At 37.2% G+C, this 22,099-nt stretch overlaps 1 protein-coding gene across 1 annotated transcript in view; it reads right to left on the bottom strand.

Moving 5' to 3' along the window:
* Positions 1–22,099, bottom strand: part of LOC124186843 (regulating synaptic membrane exocytosis protein 1) — a 1,552,625-nt gene that overhangs the window by 234,286 nt on the left and 1,296,240 nt on the right. The window contains exon 12 of the mRNA XM_046578894.1: positions 7,782–7,906. Coding sequence (XP_046434850.1) covers positions 7,782–7,906 — 125 coding nt within the window. The remainder of the gene's footprint in view (positions 1–7,781; positions 7,907–22,099) is intronic.

Genomic DNA, 22,099 nt, shown 5'->3' with positions numbered 1-22,099 from the left:
ATGAGATCCACATTGCTGTTCAACATCGAGAGTTGTGTCTACTGCCTAATAAAAGTTTTCTACACATTCATGAAAAAAATTACAAAAGATGATAACGTGACTGCGGGGGCGGTTACGAAATTGATCGATACGGCTGATTGTCATTTGTTTGAGGAAGTTCGCTATAAGTTGAACGGTGTGGAGATTGATCGGAATAAAAATATTGGTATCACCAGCGTTATGAAGGGGCACTTATCCCTAAGTACGGGTCAGCAATACATATAGTCTAGAGAATACCAGTTGGTTTAGCGGTGATACCGAACTAACTGATGCTTCTGAAAATTTCGACGCTGTTCTACCGTCAAATTATATGCTGGGCTTCGCCGAAGATTACTGTCGCATCATCGTCAATGGCAAACACGAGTTGATTCTCACACGTTTCAACATCGATTTGAATGTGGTGATTCAGACCCCACCCACGGAAAACTTCAAAATTACCCTTAATGAAATCGAGTGGTTGCTGCCCTACATAAAACTGGCCGATAAACCGAAAATCCAGTTACTCAACTACATTGCCATGGATCCGGCCATATCCATGAGTTTTCGTTCTTGGGAAACGTACATGTATCCGATGCTCTCTCTAACGACGTGGCATGTATGGGAAGTCAAGACGTCGACACAGCTGGAGGAGCCGAAATATGACGTTCTGGGATTTCAAACTGCAAGGAGAAACGAACCGCAGAAGAATACCGAATCGTTGTCGAATCAGAGATGTAAAACCCTTCCTCCACTCACAGTATTATCCCCACGGAAATTCAAATCTTGACATATCCAATAATCAGTATGCCAATCTCTATGATAGGTATGTCCGGTTTTAAACGGCCTACTATAACAAAGAAGCTGAACCTTTGCTATCGAAGCGTGAATGTATAAACCAAGCTCCCCACATCGTCATCGATTTCTCCAAGCAGAACGAATAATTGAAAACTGGACCTGTGGACATTCGAATAGAATTTGACACTAGCATAAAATTCCCGCCAAAGACTTCAGCCTACTGTATGATCTTGCATGAGCCGCATCGTCGCATATAATCCGATTAGTGGTACTGTGTAAAAATTGGTATAATGTAAATGACATTAATTTGTAGCCATTGGTAAACAAAAATGTGTATTCCAAATATCCTACAGTTATTCTACGTGTATTTCCCCTACCTATAGCTATAAATATTTATTTTTGTAACACTTTCTCCGAATGGAAAATATGCCTGGGATAAACAATTCGCCCGAAAGTTTATGTGTCATCATCAACATTCCCAGCTTACTTAATCACAGTGTCACCATCGCGTCCATTAGTGCAAAAGAATCTGTGGATATAAAAAAGGGAGTGTGGTTTTATGCAATTATTATTAATGTAGTTTATTAGAGTATAATAACTATTTACATAATGAACTCCTATTAAGAAGGAGTCCAGGAGTAGAGAGAGCTAGATTGAATCTTGGCGCGTACGGTCCCGCGCGAGCTCGTCTCGCTACGCAAAACTATCGCTGGCCAATAGATGGCGCGTCAAGTTTCATTCTGGCCATTAATCAAGAATATGAATTTGTCTATATATTACAACACGCCTCCTTAAATTTATAATCTTGATTCTAACATAATGAGCATTACTTTGGAACTTTTAAATCACTCTGAGTTATTCTCGATTCTTTATAAATTTTATCTTATCGAGACTCTTAGTTAGCATATCCGCTATATTTGAATTTGACTCTATTTATACAATGTCAATTACTCCATTTTCATAATTTTCATTTATATAATAATATTGCACCTCGATGTGCTTTGAGTTTTTTGTAAAATTTCCAAACTTTGCTATCGCGATTGCGCCTGAATTATTTTCATATATTTTTATCGGTTTATCAAACTTTACATTAAACATTTCGCTTAAGAAATTTCTAATGAACAATATTTCTGTTGTTGCTTCTGACATAGCAGTATATTCTGCAAAAGTTGAACATTTTGTTACTGTACTCTGTTTATGAGTTTTCCAGAAAATCAAGTTTCCATATAATCTTATTACAAAACCCGTTGTAGATTTTCTGTCTACATTATCTCCTGCGTAATCAGAATCTACCATGCAATCTAATATTTCACAATTTATATTATTGTATTATGTTAGTTTTAAACCTTTGGTCTTATACAAATACTTTAGAATTCTCATTGCATATTTGAATTGTGTTTGGTCGAAACAACTTTGATATCGACTCAAATAGTTTACACTGAAAGCTATATTTGGCCTTGTGCCTGTGCTGATATACAATAATTCGCCGATTAAATTTCTATATTTTATATTTTCGTTGATTTCATTTGCTTGTTCTAATTTAAGATTTGTCTCCATTGGAGTATCGTATAACTTAGAATTTTCTAAATTGTATTTTACAGCCAATGATTCAATATATGTTTCTTGACTTAAAGTCATTTTACCCTTATCTTTGTTATAATCAATATTTATTCCGATATAATTTTTAATCTTTCCTAAATCTTTCATAACAAATTTTTCCATTAGACTAGCTTTAACTTTGTTTATTTCTTTTTTATCTTCGCAACAGATCAAAAGATCATCTACAAATACTAATATATATATATTGGATCTTTGCTTGTATTTTTCACATATAAACAGTAATCATAATTATTTCTTACAAAATTTCATTTTTCGATAAACTTATTGAAACAGTCATACCAAACTCGTGGACTTTCTTTTAGACCGTAGAGTACCTTTTGCAATTTACAAACTTTATTGTCCCCTGTTTCGTAACCTTTTGGTTCATTTATATACACTTCTGATTTTACATCGCCATTTAAAATGGCTGTTTCAACATCCATTTGTTCAATAAATAGATTATTTTTGCAATGTATGACAACAAAATTTTCGATGTTTGCATTCGACCCACTGGTGAATAAACATTTTCAGTGTATTCCCTTTGATGGAATCCTCTTGCAACTGATCTTGCTTTATAAACATTATTATCTTTCCTTTTATAGACCCATTTGACATCAATTACTTTTTTATCTTTTGGTCTTTCAACAATTTTCCAAGTATTATTTTTCTTTAAACTATCTATTTCAGAAACCATTGCTATTTTCCATTTTTTATTATCACTGGAGTTTAACGCCTCCTCGAAAGTATTTGGTACATTTGCATCAACATAATGAACATAAATAAAATGTGATACAGGATTTCCGTACCTGTTTGTAGGACTTTTATTTCTGTGTGATGTTCTTTTTACTGTTGCATTTTCATCACTTTCACTTTCAATATCATTTCGATTTGAATCAATTCTAGTTCTATTATTTCTACTTTCCTCGAGAGGATGAGTAGAAAGTGAGGGATTGTTTTCATTTGGATCATTTTCATTTATTCCAAACGCTTCCTGATCTGAGGTTTTAGATTCGCTATTTTCCGAATCGTTATCGCTTTCTTCATCAAGTTTTTCCAAACATATTATTTTAGTATTTTCTTCAACAATTTGTACATGTCTAGCATTAATTACTCTATTATTTACTAGAACTCTATATCCATTTTCAATATATCCTACTGGTACGCCTAATTGTGCTTTGTCGTCCCATTAAATTTTTCTTAAAGCTTCCGGAATTCTAACAAAAACTCGACTTCCGTAAATTTAAAAATTTTTTACACTTGGTTTTTTTTTAAAAAGTATTTCATAGGGAGTTTTATTCTCCTCCGTATTTGCAATTGTACGATTTTTTAAATATGCTACTGTTTTCATAATTTCTGGCCAATACCTTCTATGTATTTTGGCTTCTCGCATTAGACCTATATACCTATGTCCATTGCAGATCTGTTATATCTTTCCGCTACTCCATTTAATTCATGGATGTAGGGTGTACATGGTAACAATTCAATTCCTTTGGATTTAACAAAATCATAAATTTCGCGATTTAAGTATTCTTTGCCATTATCACAGCGTAATTTTTTTATTTTTTTATTAAATTTATTTTCTACCAAATTTACGAATTCTTTTAGACACCTCGCTGTTTCTGATTCATTTTTAATACAAAAGATTCTTGTGCATTTACTATAATCATCTACAAATATTAAAAAATCTTTTTCTCCATCGTAGCCGATCGTGCTATGCGGACCATTTAGATCTGTATGAATTAGTTCTAGGATTTCACTAGTTTTTGTTCTATTATTTTCGAATGGTACATTAGGCATTTTGCTCTCTATACAATTTGCACATTTCATATCGGTGCTTTCGATTTTATTCGGTAATCCATCAACTAATTTTTCCTTCACTAATTTGTTTAAATATTGAAAATTTACATGACCTAATGCTATATGCCATTTCTCTTTATCAGTCATTTTTATGGAATTTACATACGTTGTATTATTTTTTCCTTTTGAAATAAAACTTTTAAAAGTGTATAAATTGTCTACTTTGTTTGCAACAGCTACTAACTGTCTTGATTTATTATAAATTTTGGCACTTTCATTTTTAGCTAGTATTGTATAATTTGTTGTTATCTTAAAAAAACTTAATAAATTTTGTCTTATGCCTTCAACGTAATACATATTCTTGAAATCAATTTGTACCTGATTATAATAATTTTTTAGAAAAATTTTAATATTTCCAATTTTTGTAGCTTTCAAATTTTTTCCATGTGGCATTTTAACATCAATCGGAATTTTCAAATCCACATAATCATAAAAGAATTTGTTATTTATTATAATGTGGTCTGTACAACCACTATCTAGTAACCAACTTATTTCGGTATAATTTTCGTTGAAACTTGTTACATGATTTACCTGTCTCATTTTATAATATCTAAGTTTTTCTCTGTTGACGTTGTAGTCCGCTGCTTTTGGCTTGCATACCTCTATTGACCAAGTCTCCGATGAGTAGTTGCCCTGTTGATTGCTGGAATAGTCTTCTCTGGATTGACCTTGTCCTCTGCCTCGACCTCGGTGATTTCCACCTCTGTAATAGCCTCGCTGATGACTTCGCTGTCCTTGATTGACTTGAGTACCCCTTCCTCTGTTGTTGTGTTGTCCCTTTTTACAGTCTTTCTTGTGATGACCTCGTATAACACAGTTGTAGCACTTATCTTGTGTTTTTGCACCAAATGTGCTGACATTGCTTTTATTGTTTGTGTCGTTCGAATTCAAATTCTTCTCCTTTATTTTGGACTTCAAGTAATCAACGGTTCTTTGCTCTTCTGGTATTATATCAAGAAAGTCGCCAATATAACTGTAGCTTGGTGGCAAAGCTTTGATCAAATATCTCATTTTTTCTGATTCTTCTATCTTTCCTCCAGCTGCTTTAAATTCATTTGTCAATTTTTCAAACTCTACAAAAAATTCTTCTATTGACTGGTAATTTGTCAATCTAATATCATCGATTTTTCCTCTGCATATTATTTGCCGTGCTGTTGATTGTGTCGTATACATTTTATCAAATCTTGTCATCATTTCTAATGCTGTTTTGCATTCACCAACGTATTCTAATTGTTTATCAGAGATTGAGCTGACTATTAGCGTTCTTGCTTTTAAATCCATTTCTATCCAATCTTCTTCTTTATTTTTAAACTTATTGGTGATATTACTAACTGCTGGATCTTTACACCTTTTGTATTCCAGTAATAACATTATTCTTATTTTCCAACTTGAATAATTTGCCCCGTCAAAAATGGGTATCATAATATCTTCCATCGTAACTTGCTTAGCCATTTTCGATTCACTTATACTTATATTTTCGTATATTAAATTTTCAGAATAACAACTTTCTTAGCTTCTTCCAAATACACTTGACGAATTTGATTTTTTGTTTGATTTTCTAACTTAATATCTTTGACCATTAATTCGTGTTCTTGATTCACTATCTGTTTTATCCACGAAAACATGTGCTTTATTTTAAAATTTCAAATTGAATTTGATCTATACTCGCGCTTCATCACTTATTTTACAGTTCTTTCCGTTTTTATTTAAATTAGCACTTTATCTTCTTGGTTGCGCGTATATTCTTCTACTTTAAATTTAAACCACAAACCACGGACCTGCTACCATGTGGATATAAAAGAGGGAGTGTGGTTTTATGCAATTAATATTAATGTAGTTTATCAGAGTATAATAACTATTTACATAATGAACAGTGCGGCATGTCCTATTAACAAGGAGTCCAGGACTAGAGAGAGCTAGATTGAATCTTGGCGCGTACGGTCCCGCGCGAGCTCGTCTCGCTACGCAAAACTATCGCTGGCCAATAAATGGCTCGTCAAGTTTCATTCTGGCCATTAATCAAGAATATGAATTTGTCTATATATTACAACAGAATCTATTCGACATATTCCGATATTATTATTTTTGAAATTTTATATTCTGCCTGCCATTTTTCCGTACCACGTCGTCATCCTGCATCGCTATCTTGCTTTGCAGTCTTGTCCGCCATGTTGTTGTTTACATGCATTAGGTTGGGTTAGCTAAGGTGGGTAACGTGTTCCGTTATATTGTCAGCTATGTTGCTCCAGCCATCTTGTTGTTTACATTGGTTAGGTTAGTATAGGTTGGGTTGGTTCAGGTTAGCTTAGGTCTGTAACACACCGAATACATGCTCCGTCATCTTGTCCACCATCTTGTAGGTTAGTCAGCCATATTGCACGTCAGTCTGCCATCTTGCAGGTGAGGTAAGGATGGGTTGGGTCAGGTTAGCTTAGGTCGGTAACACACCGACTACAGGCGAGACGCATCCTTGCAGCTCCCGCTGAGGGCGGTAAAGAAAATTGACGCAGAACCCCCCTTACATATCTACTTATATCATGAATTTTGATGTATTAAAAAAAATCCGATCAATATTTCATATTCTTCCGTCCCTAGTTTCGAAATGGATATTCCATATTGTTGAAGTAAAATTTCTCATGACAGGCCTTTGCGTGGAAAGTGGAAATTGCTGAGTATTATATTGTCAATTACAGTACAAAAAAAAACAATCTATCCTTTGTTTTTCTTTGTAGTGTGTTTATCATGAAAAAGAAGATATAAATATATATTGTTATGACTTCTAAAATCCACTAGTTCTTTTTGTTGAAAGTCAGCGAAGTATATCAGCGAATAGATCGGTCGTTACCCAACACGTTTATATATTTTGGATGCATGTGTGACATATATCGAATCTGGTATGTACGACGGCAGCTAGTACGGAACAAGCTATCGCTCGAGTGTAATCTTACTACGCAATAGTCCTTCAAATCGTGTTTGAATTTTTTTTTATATTCCGTCAATCTATTTTGCGGGCAAATAGAAGTAGGCAACTTTACTAAATTATTGTTAGATATACGTGCTTCCATCCAATTTCCTTGGTTTTTGCGCAGTATTGGGTTTGTGATTTTCTATTCTCTCGTTTATGCTTATATTTGTAACTTTCCCGCTTCATCGTGATAACTATATATGCGATTCTTTTGAATCTCGGTATATAATGAACTCATTCACGAGAAAATGCTGTCTACGAACGTAAGAAGGTCATTTCACCATATATGAATTTTCTTTGGATTGAGTAAGATAAATGAAATTGGTCTCATAGAATTAGATCTTCAAATAAAGAAAAAATTCAAGATTTAGCAGATTCAAGATACCATGACCATGATAAATAATAATAAATCAAAACATCGTTCCAAATTCACTGATTTTTGGTTTTATTTTTGAATGAAAACCTTACGAACAAAATTAAAATTTCACTTAAAACCAAGAAAAGGTATGAAAGAGAAAAAGTAGTAAAAAGAAATTTGTTACACTACCTTGTCTCCTTGCTGAAGTCCCGCCTTATCTGCTGGTCCCCCGGGAACCGTCCACACAATGTAAGCGAACATTCGACCGTCGACCCCAGTCTTACCCCCGACTACTCGCATTCCAAAGCCACGTGCTGAAACAAAAAATTTCCAAATCCAAGTCTGATCCATTTATTTCTTGATCAGAGATGATCAGAGGGTATGCATATTCAAACACATGCGTAAATTTTGGAATCGAAGGGTATCCCTGGTTAAGAGAGGCTAAATGCCCATGTTTGCGGATTCTCAAATTACCTGTTCGGGAATATTTCTTAAGTCAGAAAAACATGCGTCCAGCGGTTCATAAGTCAATAACCCCCTCCACACTCTCGGGGGGGGGGGGTCGAGATGTAACATTTTATGCATCCGATTTTCTATCTCAAGACTCGATTAACGGATCCTCATACAAAACATTATGGATATGCATTACCAAAAAACCTTTTACGTGAACTAATTGGACGTGAGGGGCCACTGCGAAGGTGCCGAAAAAAATTCGATAGAATTAAAAATCGTTATATTTCGAAATCCAGTCAATGAAATACATCTTTTTTTCTTAATTTCATTCCTTCAGGCCTATGTTACTCCTATGGATTATTCGCAATTTTTGTGAGTATTGCGCCACGTCGAAAATTACGATTTTCGCACTTTCTTGCAATGCTTTTACTATTTCGATCAGGTATTGAGAAAAAGTTGTCCGAATAGCTATAGAATAACGAGATTTGTCTTCTCAATATCACTTTACCCAACATTCAACCTGGCTACTCTGTATATGAGAGCATTGAGTTGATGAATCGTCGTATTTTAGGGCTAAATAAAAATGTTGTAAGAATTTTTTTTGAAATATTTCCACTGTTCATCAACAAGTGTAATCGTGAATCAGATATTCTGAATAAAATACAATACTGGCGATAATTATAATAATAATATGTAGGATTGAAAAATTCTTATAAGAACGTCGTTCGTGACTGCATATCATTACGGAATACGTTACTAGTCGCAATTAATAGTCACTATTTTGAACAAATATGTGAAAGAAATTGTTTGATGCTGTCATCCTTAACTATGAAAGTATGCCTTGCAACTATTGGATAAACATTTTCCACGTTAAATAATTTTTTCAGCATTTGCGCAGATCAAATTATTTTTGATGAGTACTAGCCGTAAGATAGGTGGTATACAAGAACGGCTACATGAGATCGATATCTAATTGATAGCAAGCCATTAGTTCAACAGCAACAGTACCCTTTGATTCCATCGATACCAGCATTATTCTCATCGTAATGTATACATTTTTGATTGATATGTCTTCATTTTATTGAAAATTTTATGATGCTGGGTATTTCGGATAACACAATAGAAGCGAATGATCTCCTCCAAAAATTTTTCGTATTTAGGACATAGGCTCGAAAAGTTAATAGGATCAAGTGACGAGGACAATGTATCATCAGAAAAAAAAAAAATTGTTACGACTTATATTTAGCAATGAAATACGACATTTCATCAACTCAATTCTCTCATATACAAGATGCCTAGGCTGAATGTTAGGTATAGTGATATTGAAAAGGCAAATTTCGATATTCTTTAGTTATTTAGACAACTTTTTTTCAAGACCTAGTCAAAATAGTAAAAGCATCGCAAAAAAGGGCAAAAATCCTAATTTTCGCAGTCGCGCACAACTCACAAAAATCTCAAATCATTCGTGAGGGTGATATACCCTTGAAGAAATAAAATGAAAAAAAAAATTTTTGCTACATCGACCAAATTTCGAAATATAACCATTTTTAATCTCTAGAATTTTTATCAGAACCTTTGGAGTGGCCCTTCGCGCCCAAATTGATTCACATTAAAGGTCTTCTAGTAATGGAATTCTGTAATTTTTTTCATAAGCATCCGTCAATCGAGTCTTGAGATCAAAAAAACGTATGCGATCGGAGGACATCCGCTGGGAACGAAGTTCAGTCGTAGAAGTAGACATCCGTAATAAAAAATACGTGACGCTAGCGCTCTCTCTCTATCTAAAGCTTTTGCTCTTTGTTCAGTGCCTGAGCGTCGTTTGTGCCCGTGTCATTGCGATCTCCATGCGAGCCGCGCTTGAACAACTCGTCTCCGCAGGGATGCCAAATCTCGCGTAGACGAGGAGGCGGGCGCGCATTATGCATTTTTTAAAAAACAGTCCAGTTCGGTCGCCCGTCTAGTGACGGTCGTCAGTGACGTCGTGCGCGAGAGAGCCCGTACGTTCTCTCGTACCGAGAAAACGCACGGCACGAGACGCACATAAACGAGAGGCCCAAATATACTCTCGTACACGTTCGCTCTACGGAGTAAGGTAGATGAGTATGGCCCGAGTGTCTTTCATTTTACACGGGACCGAGTGCCCATACACACATACCGAGGGTCTTACACCCATTCACCATACAACGAGCCTAAGCGCTCTTGGTGTACTACCAACACGAGAGGACCAAATATACTCTCATATACGTTCGCTCCTCGGAGTAAGGCAAATACAAATCTCTGGGTTCTATCTTATTATCTCTCAACTGAGCTCTTCATTACCGGCTACCTACGATATCTGTACTCACTTGAATTTTTCAACGTTCTGTAAGTATTTGTCACGATCGAACTTGTAGCTATCTAGCGACAACGCGACAAAGACGGCAGACAAGAAAAAGATGGCAGAAATACCAGCCACACGCCAAGTGTACTCCTCTGTGATAATGATAAAACAAAGTATATTAAAGAGTAATAAAGTGTTCATTTATTACAGTATTCTCTTATCTTTAACAATGTCTCAGGTTTGTAAAATTTGTGATATCAGAGTCATGCGCAGAGAATTAATACGATGCATAGTTGCATTATATCAAAGTACGAAATTGATCCGCTAAATGTAGAATTAGCCGGTAAATTTATGTGCGATTCCTGCTCTCTGCAATGTTCTATGCAACGATAATTTATTACTCCCCGTTCCCCCACTGGCTCCTTGGATCATTCTAAATCTTCCGAACTGTCTTCTCTTGGCTAAATCGCGAAACAGCTGCAACATTTAAATCATAAATTTAACACTGAGCTCTCGTCAATTACAAACTCGATGTGGGTAAATTTTGCAGAAACTCGCCGTGAAATTTCGTGACTCAGTCCATCTCATCCCTTCGTGAAGATGTATTAATATTGACGACTGCACAAGAGAGCATTTCATGTAGTCTCAGTGCTCTCGAAAATCATGCACTGATCTCCGAAACGGAAACTGCAAATCTAAGAGATGAGCAGGCACGGATTTGATCTCCGGTTGAGCAAATTTCGAGCAGAGCGTCGTCAACATACTTCATCCCTCCATCTGCTGAATTGATACTCGGTAGCATTCCGTCTGATGTTTCTCTATCCAAAGAAGAAATCGTAAACAAATTTCTCTCATCTCTCGAAATTGAGCGACTCATGTCGGACATTCTCAAAATTCGTAAAGCTTTCAAGAGAGATATTCAAGCTGTGGGATCCACGATACAACAACACTCCCGTGCTCGATCAAAGCTTTCATTTATTGTCAAAATGAGTCCCACAGGTATTCGTGATTTCATTATTGAAAAGAAGCGGGCCGAGAAATCTCTCACGTGTCGTGAGATTTTTTTGATAGATTGTTCCAATCCCATTTTCATTAATGAATTGTTACCACGTGATACCAATCAATTACTGAAACAGACTGCGGCACTAGCACTCAGTCGAGGATATAAACATGTATAGTGGAGATTCGGAGAGATCAACGTACGTCGTAACGATGGTGCTAATATTATTGTAATAAACTCAAAAGCTGACCATGCCAGGCTCACCTGACTTCCATCTCACTCTCCGACCGCTACTACTGAAACGAATACAAATATCACCAACCAATCAGCTCTCAAAGTCCTATCCTTTGATGCAAACTCGCTCGTTTGACATTTCGAACAAATAATAATTGCACACGTTGCAATGAATTTCTTTCATATGGTTGCGATCACCGAGACGTGGCTGCATGAAAATATTTCAGATGATCTAATTAAAATTGAGAATTATAATCTAGTCAGAAATGATCCGTTGGGAAAGCGCGGAGGAGGAGTGGCATGCTACATTCATAATTCACTTTGTTTTCAAGTATTACATCTCTCTCCTGCGGATTTCTCGACATGCCTAAATTTATCATCCCAGGCATCAGAAACTCTCTAAATAAAACTATATTATTTTCCTGCATATACAGGCGACCGAAAGGAAACTTATTTCATGGTTTTTCTGATATATTCACCCGTCTCCTTCTGTCGTATAACAATATAATCATCACTGGTGATCTAAATTGTAATCTACTGAGTTCAAATTTCGAATCGGCAGCACTGTGTGACTTTGCGTTAGCACACAGTTTGTTTATTCTCGACTCTGAGGCTACTTTCCACTCGGGGTCTGCTGATAGTTGACTAGATGTTGTGATTGTTGACTGTCGTTCAAAGATTTCAGAATTTATAAAGTCAGATGCGCCGTTCATCGCAGGATACGATTTACTAGCGTTCACCTACAATTCTGCCGTAGGCGCTCCTCAAAAACATCTGATCCGTAGACGAGACATTAAACATTTCAATCACACACTGTATGTCAACGCATTGATAGATCCCTGCAAGCTTGATCGCAATATTTTGTGTGACTATAGTTCCGATCATAATATTGTTATTCATGATTTCGCAGATGCATTTTTGAACGTACGCAAGCAGTTATTGGACGAACATGCCCCGTTTAAAACCAGGACGATTGATAAATCGATCGCGCCATGGTTAACCAACTCCTGAAAATAAAAATTAGCATTGGAAATAACTTGTATCACCGTGTACGTAGGTTAGGAGGATCACTAAACATGTCTATCTATCGTGATTATCGTAACTCTTTATCCACCGAGCTAAAATTGGCAAAAAAACTTTTCTTTGAGCGTAAGCTCTTGACGATCACAGATCCTTCTTACCTGTAAAAGCAGCTTGCGTACTCAGGGCTGACCAAACCTTGTGGATTCTCCCCCTTCTCCTTTTTCCCAGCTGAAGACTTAAATACATTTTTTGCCAATATTTTTCTCACTCGCCTTACCCGGATGCTTTCTCCTCTCAGCTAGTTGAACCTCTTCCTCAAAACCATCCTATCTTCAATTTCTCACATATTTCACCTGAAGTCATACACGAAGCCATTACCGAGACTAATTCTGACTCTCTCTCGCAAAGTCCTGATGGAATTCCGCTCTTCTCTATATGTAAACGAGGTGGCAGAATTTGTTATACCATTCTCAACATCAATTTTCAATGTTGAATAATATTATTCTTGGATATGAAGGTCGTGAACATCAAAACACTTTTTTTGTGTTTACGTTTCAGCCCTGATGGGGGCCCTCCTCAGATCAATTCATTTAAAACATCTGTCACGAACAGAAATAATAAAATAATGTACAACTCAGTTATAACAAAATTAAATATGAAAGGTTTAGGTAATAAGCAGGGATCTTTATGCAAATATGAATGAGAGGAATTACCTGGTGTGAACTGACAATTTCAATTACCGAAGAAAAGGAACCACTAGTATGTAGTGAATGCGTGTTCGAATAATCAAATAAAACACAAAAGTTGATTTTTTTGAAAAAAACAAAAAAAAAAAGAAACTACGACAGCGATACGAAACTCCTGAGCATTCATCCTTATTGTTAATTTAATAAAAACACACAGCGACCGTTTTAGGTTTTGAGTCTGGAGCACTTTTGAACATGTGGAACGTCCAGTGTGTAGTGGGGGGAGACCGATATTAGTCATCATCAGAGCACGCACAGAGTCAACGGGTTAAATAGAAACCAGAATTTGTTAAGAAGGTAAAATTGAGAGCAAGCTCAGTCGGTAATAGATATTCACGATGGGTGTATCACAGAGGTGTAAATAGTACTCAGATGTTCAATATCATGTTTTCGATTGACAGAATTGGGATGTGCAACAATATTGCACATTTCTAACGATAACCTATTGTAATACAATGGTTCAACGTGAATAATGCTGGCTTGAGAATAATTGAATGAATGGTCGAAATCGATGGCATGCTTCGTCAGTGTAGTATAATTATCCACACGTTCATGGATATTGAGTTTATGTTCAATTATCCTGGTGTGTAGTTGCCTACTTGTTTGACCTATGTAGGACATGTTGCATTGGTTGCAGGAAATTTTGTAGACTACACAAGAACGCATACACGGGGGTAAAGGGTCCTTACCAGAATCAAACATAGAGGATAAATCATGTGCACTTTTACCCACAAATTGGATTTTATACTTAGAGAGTATTCATACGGAAATTCCATACTTGAAAGTCGAATCGCTCTATCAACCAAACAATAAATCGTTCCATTTTTGTGAGATCGGGGATGATGAGAATGAAAATTTAAGTACCTTTGTGACCAGGTAGCCTTATGGAACCAGTTAGTTTTAATGAGCTGGTTATCATTAATGATCAGAACATTCAAAAAGCTAATTCGATGATTACCCTATATTTTCGAGGTGACTTGTAATCTCGGATGGAATTGGTTGAAGAAAGATAGCATTTCTGCAACTTTATCAGAAGGGACAGCTGTGATTATGTCATCTACATATCTGAAATATAAAGGAGGCTTGAAGTCCAGTTTGTTGAGACAATATTGTTCAAGATCATCCAAAACCAAATCCGACAAAATTGGCGAGAGAGGCAAGCCCATCGGTAAACCATAAGTTTGAGCATAGTTGCTCTGATTAAATTTAAAAATGACAGCCTTAACCTTTAAAGTGCATCGTTGTTTCGCGGATCATTAAGTGCATCGTGGGTGTCCGACACCCGCGAGACTTTGAACGTTAATTACTCAGCCGCTATCGAATATTTTGTTACAAAAATTTAATCCGATATAGTTTAACATATATATTTTATTATATAGTAGGTATTTTAATTATTTATTTATTTTAATAACACAAAAAAAATTGCTGAAAGAAAAAAAATGGAAAAAATGGATTTTTTTACTTAAAAAATTGTATCTCGCGTAATTTTAAATATTTTCAGCTAAAAATTTAGGATGGTACTCTTCAAATACTATACTTTTAGAAAAAAAATACTATAATACGGATGTTTTCAAAAAAGATATTTATTTGCACATTTGAAGTGCCAATTTTTCGGGTAAAATAACACATCAATTCTTAGCTATTTTCATGTTTTTATTTAATAAAAAAAGGATCGAAATAATGAAATAATACAAAATATTGAAGGATCACATAAAAAAGGATCGTATAAAAAAGTATTATTTATAAAAAAATAAAGTAATTTTCTTCTGCGTCACTTTCTTGGCCGCCAAAATTCTCTTCATCGTCTGCCGTTTCTAATAACGTTTCACGCAACAAGCGTGGTCGTAGGCTATAAGCCATCTACAAAGCAAAAATGTGTTAAATAATGAAAATAAAAAATTTTTTTCACTTTCGATAGTGTACTTACGTTAAATTATTGTTAATTACGTATACTAAAACAGAGAAAAAATTTGCTCCAAAAACACTTTTTCACCCACTACGTGCACAGTGGGTGTCGGACATCCGCGGATTTTAGAACGTCTACTTTGCGCAGCATCTGTTCGTATACTGACGCTTACCAAAATATACTAACCTACTTTACTTACAGTTAGTGATCTCAATTGCAGGTAGATGACGACATATACCCACTTTTTTCAAATTAAGTAATGTTTTTGGGACCTTAAACATTTCTGCGGGTGTCAAACACCCGTGATGCACTTTAAAGGTTAAAACAGATATGCAATGCTATTATGAGTTCATTAAGTGGGACAGGAATCGTGTCCACCAACTGATGCCAACGCTGCTTTACTGCATTGATTGCTAGATCTTGTGGAACATTGGTAAACAATGACACAACATCCAGCGAAACCAACACATGATCAGGTGGGAGACGAAAGTTCCTGATAGATTTAACCAGAGCAAAACTATCTCTTACACGTGACAGAGGAGGGACAATGTTGTTACCAATCCATTTACTGAGGAAGCGAGCTAGATTGATGGTAGGACTGTCTGTGAACGAAACTATAATTCTTACCGGTGTATCCGGTTTATGAATTTTAGGTAGCCCGTAGGCTCTAGGTGGTGAACAATCAGTTTTTGCAATTTGCCGTCTGAGAAACCAAGTTCTTCTTTCCGCGTTTTTCGCAACATACAGAGAATAAAGATGTGATCGATCTAGCCCAAAAATGCTTGTATCGAATTCGAAAAAATTCAACAAAAAGGTAACATAACTGGCAACATTTTCTGAGAATTCACGATTTTTCAGCGGATAATTAGGGCAGTGGTAAAAAAAAGATTAAAAATCACGAATAATCAATGCTTTTCTTATGGGAAAAAGTAAGGCTTCCTAGCGGTGGGTAAATATAAAGGGAAATTTTTTTTAAAATTATAACTTTTTTTTTAATTATTACGAACCAATTTGGTGGGTGAGACCATTAAAATTCGATTTTGGCCGTCTTAAGGACAAATCTAATGTATACGATTTATTTTTAATGTCCGCAGGGACGAGTCCATCTCTCCCTATAGAGAGCGTTTGGCGTGACTTCGGGTTGCCCTGAGACGCAAATATTTTTTTGGCATTGTGATGTACAAATCACTACGGAATAAAGTCCCGCTCTACCTGCAACAGTTTTTAACACCAGCTGCACCTCCATTGCACCCCTCTCGAGCCGCCATCCCACCTTCTTTCCTCATCCCTTCGCATCGTACCTCAATCCTACAAAAATCCTTCGCTCTGTCCTCAATTTATTTCTGGCATTCTCTTTTCTCCCATATTACCTCTGTGACGTCTTTAATCTCTTTTAAACAACGCCTCTATAATTGTTTACTACAAAATTCGACTTGAAGTTTGAAACATGATCTCCGTGCCCGGCAGTGTGAACGATAACGTGACATGATTTCAAAGCATTCAGTAGTAGTGCATCTTCATCTTTAGAACGGTAATAAGTATGCTCTGGTATGTAAGCTATTAGCTTGAGAGATATATACTATAAATCTTACTTTCAGCGCCGTTTGACCATCTATTTCATCATTATTTTTTTTTTTTTTATTTTTTTTTTATTTGTAATTCTATTTCTCTTAATTTTATATTTTTGTTTATATCGAGTCTCTCGCAGCTATATTACGAATTTCTTATTGTATCTCTTACTTTATTATGTTTTCTTTGTATTTTCATTTTTTACCACTTTATTTTGTATATTTTTCCTTGTTTGCCTATGCTTGCATTAGCGTGGCATGATAAATTTATCATTCATTCGTCCATTTTTTCTCTCTCTCTCTTTCATATACGAATGTATGCGTGCGTGCGAGTGTCGAGATTCGAGCAGCGAGCATCGTGCGCGGCCGGTTGTACAACCTCAAAAATCATAATGGGAACTGCAGGAAGTATGTGTAATACAAACTTACAAAAGTAAGTAAATAAGATTTTATAACTTGATACAAGTATTTACTGATTATTGTATACGTTTAATGTATATGTGATTCGAGTGTTCACTATTTACTATTCACATACATTACAGAGAGACAAAAGTGAAATCACGTGCTCAGCGTCAAAAAAAGTGTGGAGTGAGAAAAAAAAGATGAACAACTTATGCAGCAGTTAGTGGAAGTTGTATTACCTACCATTTATTGAAATTATTTAGATTACTATTTTTATTTGTCTGCCCTGAAAAGTATGCTTAATCTTTTTCCTGATTCATATTCTCTCATTTATACTTATAGCTAACAACATGTTAAATATGCTTTCATCCTTCCATTCAGGGATTCACTCATTCTCTACATAAATTATGGACAATAGGTGTATATAGGCGTAAAATTGTAAACATAAAACATCTTACCCCATCAGCGTCAGTATATAAATAAATAATATTTGTAAATAATATCCACCACTGCAAAGTGTGTTTTTTAATTACGGATTACTTCTCTTCAATCTTCAATCGTTGTTCCGCGGCAGGTAGTTAATGGCGACATGCCCGTGGATATTCCATTGTTTTATTCAAATTTTTGAAGATTTGTCTCCCGATAATTTAGACTTTAACGTGCTGACGTGATATTGCACCACTATATCCGTTGAATTTGACACCTTCTGTTTCAATGATGAACCGTTCGAGAGAGAGTGTTGAGTTTCATCTTCCAGAAGAAATGTGGGATGAACCACGGTATATAACACGTGATTGCTTCATGAGCCAAATCTCCTTTGTTCTTTGCTTTGACTTTACCCGCGGTATTTTTAAATCGTTACAAATTAGTAAGTGCATAGGTATGTGTGCTGTAGCGTGGTGTTTTAGAACAGCCCGTCACCCCGCCACAAGGGCACACAAATAAAGCGAACTCTCGGAAAACGCGTCTCTGGTGGAGTACTCCAAATAAACTCGATACAAAATAGGTAATAACTACCAGTAATTAATTCTTTATTTGTGAAATCTGTAATCTCGTGCTTCTGTGCAAGTAAACAAGGTGCCAGGACGATAACGATCCCGACCGCCGAGGGACAACAGCTACCGATGACTACCATATTCTGATCCCAATGACTTCATCTATCGCCTGATATGGCTATCCGTCTTGTGATTCAGAAACACCTCGGCTAGCGTCTACCGTTTACCTGAACCTCTCGTACCACCTCGATTACCAGCGTATGTAGACCAGTCAAATGTGCCTCAATTTTCATCAATAGACTAAACAAATTGATTATAGTTCAAGATTCTTAGGGCAGACGCGTTACATTATTCCAAGAAACATTTCTTAAGGGGGGGTAAGGTCAAATCATACGAAAAAAGCCATGTTTTCGTGATTTTTTTTTTGACGACGTAGTTAAAATTTCTTTACTCAACCAATGGTACATTGAAGTATGACATTCGAAGAATATTTCATCAAATTTTTACAAAGAAATATTAAAAAATACGGCAATGGCAGCGATTGTTCGGACGTGTCTCGAAAAAGAGTTGAATTGCGGTGCCCCTCATAACTTGGTGCTGGATCATCGAAAATCAAAAAATCAAAGTTCATTCGTTAGATAATAGTTTTTCCCAGGTAACGCTGTCGAGTTTTCTTTTTTTTTGTCTATAATTTTGATTTCGCAATAACAAACAAGGCGATTTTTTCCCAAAAAATTGTGTTTTTCACTTCAAAGTGTTCGAAAAAATGAAAAAAATTGGAAAAAAAAAACTCGACAGTTTCATTCGCCCATTTTTCTACAATTATTTGCATACATATATCACCGTAATTTATATAATATTGGCTGTTTGGTCTCACTCGAGCAGCTCGCGCATCCTCAACGAGATCCCGAAGCTCCTCCAACGAGAACACGCGTGTTGCTTCGGAAAAGCCTATAATTATCTCTTCCTCAGCCTCCTCATCCTCGCCCCAATCAACGCTCGACCACTCGTCGTCATCATCACTCGAATAAGATGACATTTTTTTTCTTTCCAAAATTGATTCGCGATGAAAAATCTGTAAAAAGAGCAAGCCGAAATAGAAAAGTTGATGCTGCTGCACTCATCATTTATATGCATGATAAATCTCCAATTCAAAAAAGTTCCCACCTATTCAAAATGAGTGATACGGAGAAGGTGTGGAAGATACTAGAATTTTATTTTAATGTGGTGCTACTCACCAATCCTCGCCCGAATAATAACCATCATCGTCAGCTCTATCTATGTCTCCCAGGATTTCACGGATTTCATCAATCTGATCCAGAAGTAAACCGAATTCGAAGCGTGCGTCATTACCGCCATTCCAAACACCCTCCACCTCCTCCACCTCCTCCTCCTCCTCCTCCTCCTCCTCCTCCTCCTCCTCCTCCTCCTCCTCCTCCTCCTCCTCCTCCTCCTCCTCCTCCTCCTCCTCCTCCTCCTCCTCCTCCTCCTCCTCCTCCTCCTCCTCCTCCTCCTCCTCCTCATCCTCCACATCACTCGATGATGATTCGAGATGATGCTCGCCAGCCAAATTATGTTCAAACTCGCGATGATCATCACCAACACTATCGTCAATACATCGCTCGGGGTTGATAATTAGCGTATCAGCATCACTATCAGTCAATTCATCCTCATTATCCTCCTCATAATAAGCCGCCCCTCTGCACACCCGCTTATATGTCGGCGATCGTGGTGGTGAATGGGGTGGGGAGTCTGATGGCCCCTTTTTCTGTCCGTTCATATTTTTTCGATATGATTCTGAAATTTTTCCAGAATTTTTATGGATACGATGATAGGGAATACAGAAAAGTTAAAACAAATCGAAAAAAACTTTTGTTAACATACTAATCAAATGCGATAATCATTACGGAATTCAAATCAACATTATCGTAAGAGGATTGGCGTAGCAGCACATACATATATATGTGTATTCTATAAAGTACTCACAAAAAAATATAAACTCGTTGAAGTCTTGAGGTTTTTCCAATGAACACCGATTTTTTTTTCTTTCTCACAGCTCACTTTATCAAAAACGCCTGTTTTAACACGAAGGATTTCTCGAAATTACCAGAGAAGTTTTCAAACCACTGTTCGAATTAATACTAAAGGACTCGCACCCGCCCTCCACCGAGCAAAACCCAGCCGGCCAATCATTCGTAGAGCACGCACCACGTGACATAGAGACGAAAGAGTGACGCGGGGGAGGCGGTATAAGCTAGGAGATAATTTTCTCAAGAGCTCGCCAGCTTTCCGTTGCATACCCCACGCTAATATGGTTGGGGATGTGCAGGCTCGGACTTGCTCGGTATCAAGAGTCGTAAAACCCCAAAACTACATGTGCACATACCATCCGGTGAAGAGCGGGCAAGATAAGATTTTTCTCACACCACACACTGTTCGCCACCCGCTTTTCGTTGACCGATTTTTCCCACCACATGGCCCACGCTGCTTAACGACTCATAAAACCCAAAACTTTAGGGATGGTGGGAGGGGGACTGCGGACCCCGTCGCCTCTGACGTCATTTTATCCTCCGATATGCGCGGAACGCAGTGCGCACCGTTCCCAAATTCTTGCGATCTATCGGTCTATATACATATAAGCTCAACACATCCGATGCAGACTCGTCAGTCTTACACAATACGTGCAAGTCAAAAAAGTTATACAAAGTTCAGCTTATATCAACGTCAAAGTCATGGCAGTCGAAGCGTATATGGGACTTGCGGAGCAGATGGAGGGGACGTACAATTTGCTGAGAGAGCAACCACCCGGAGAAGAGAATGACGCTGTCATCAATCATTGGACTGATATTGGAATTGCAAAAATCCAAGTTCTGCGCGATATTTCCATGCAACGAGGAACAACCGTTGGTGCGAAAATACGGATCCAACATACGATCGCACTCCTGCAATCTTGGGTGACGAAGATCAAGCAGTTGCAGCAGCGCACAGTGGTGACGGGTGGAAATATCGGTACTCCTGCGGGTGTACAATGGGACGACGTGGATAGCGCTTTTGCCAGCCGAATCAGAACGGGGGTTGTCACAAATCTCCGTCATAAAAATTTGGACGCCTTTCTGGACGATGTGCAGCGCGTCGTCACCAAGAAGTTGGAGCTGATACTGCGCGAGGAGGGAAATGTGAAGGTTAACCTCATATTATCGTGCAAATTCGAAAACGCCAAGCACGAAGAGATCTCCACCGAAGTTAAGAGTTTCAACACCTCCAACGTGGCGATTCTCCTCCCATCGAGCGATATAAATGGTTGGTTTACACGTGCACGGGGTGATCTGCAGTCAAAGGTGGAAGATTTCGAGCAACGCGATTCCGGCTGGAGTATGATTGAGATCCATAACTTCACTGTAAATATCAATCGCTATCAGCCTCTCACCGCGGGGGCTTCAACATTCGTCGACCTGCCTCAAGACATTCGACATAAAAAGGCTGTGATTAACGTGAGGAACGAGGACGAAAGATGCCTTCTCTGGTCCGTCACAGCAGCCCTCCACCCGGTCAACACCCACACCGATAGGACTAGCCGTTATCATCGATATATTTCCGAGTTGGACTGTACAGGTATCAATTTCCCTGCTACTCTACATGATGTGAAAAAGCTTGAGAGATTGAATAATTTGCGTATCAATGTATATGGTATAGAATCTCAAACTTTTTCGCATCATGCAAAATCAAATAAAAGCGCCATCGTGCCAATTTATTTGAGTAAATATTTGCATAGCGTAAACATTGACACGATCCATCTTCTAATGGTTGAGAGTAATCCGGAAGACGATATGACTGGTGAGTTTGCACCGAGATTCCACTTT

The sequence above is a fragment of the Neodiprion fabricii genome, chromosome 7, assembly GCF_021155785.1.
Source record: "Neodiprion fabricii isolate iyNeoFabr1 chromosome 7, iyNeoFabr1.1, whole genome shotgun sequence".
Lineage (NCBI taxonomy): Eukaryota > Metazoa > Arthropoda > Insecta > Hymenoptera > Diprionidae > Neodiprion > Neodiprion fabricii.
The sequence above is the reverse complement of the archived record's forward strand: the minus strand, read 5'-3'. Positions and strand labels throughout refer to the sequence as shown.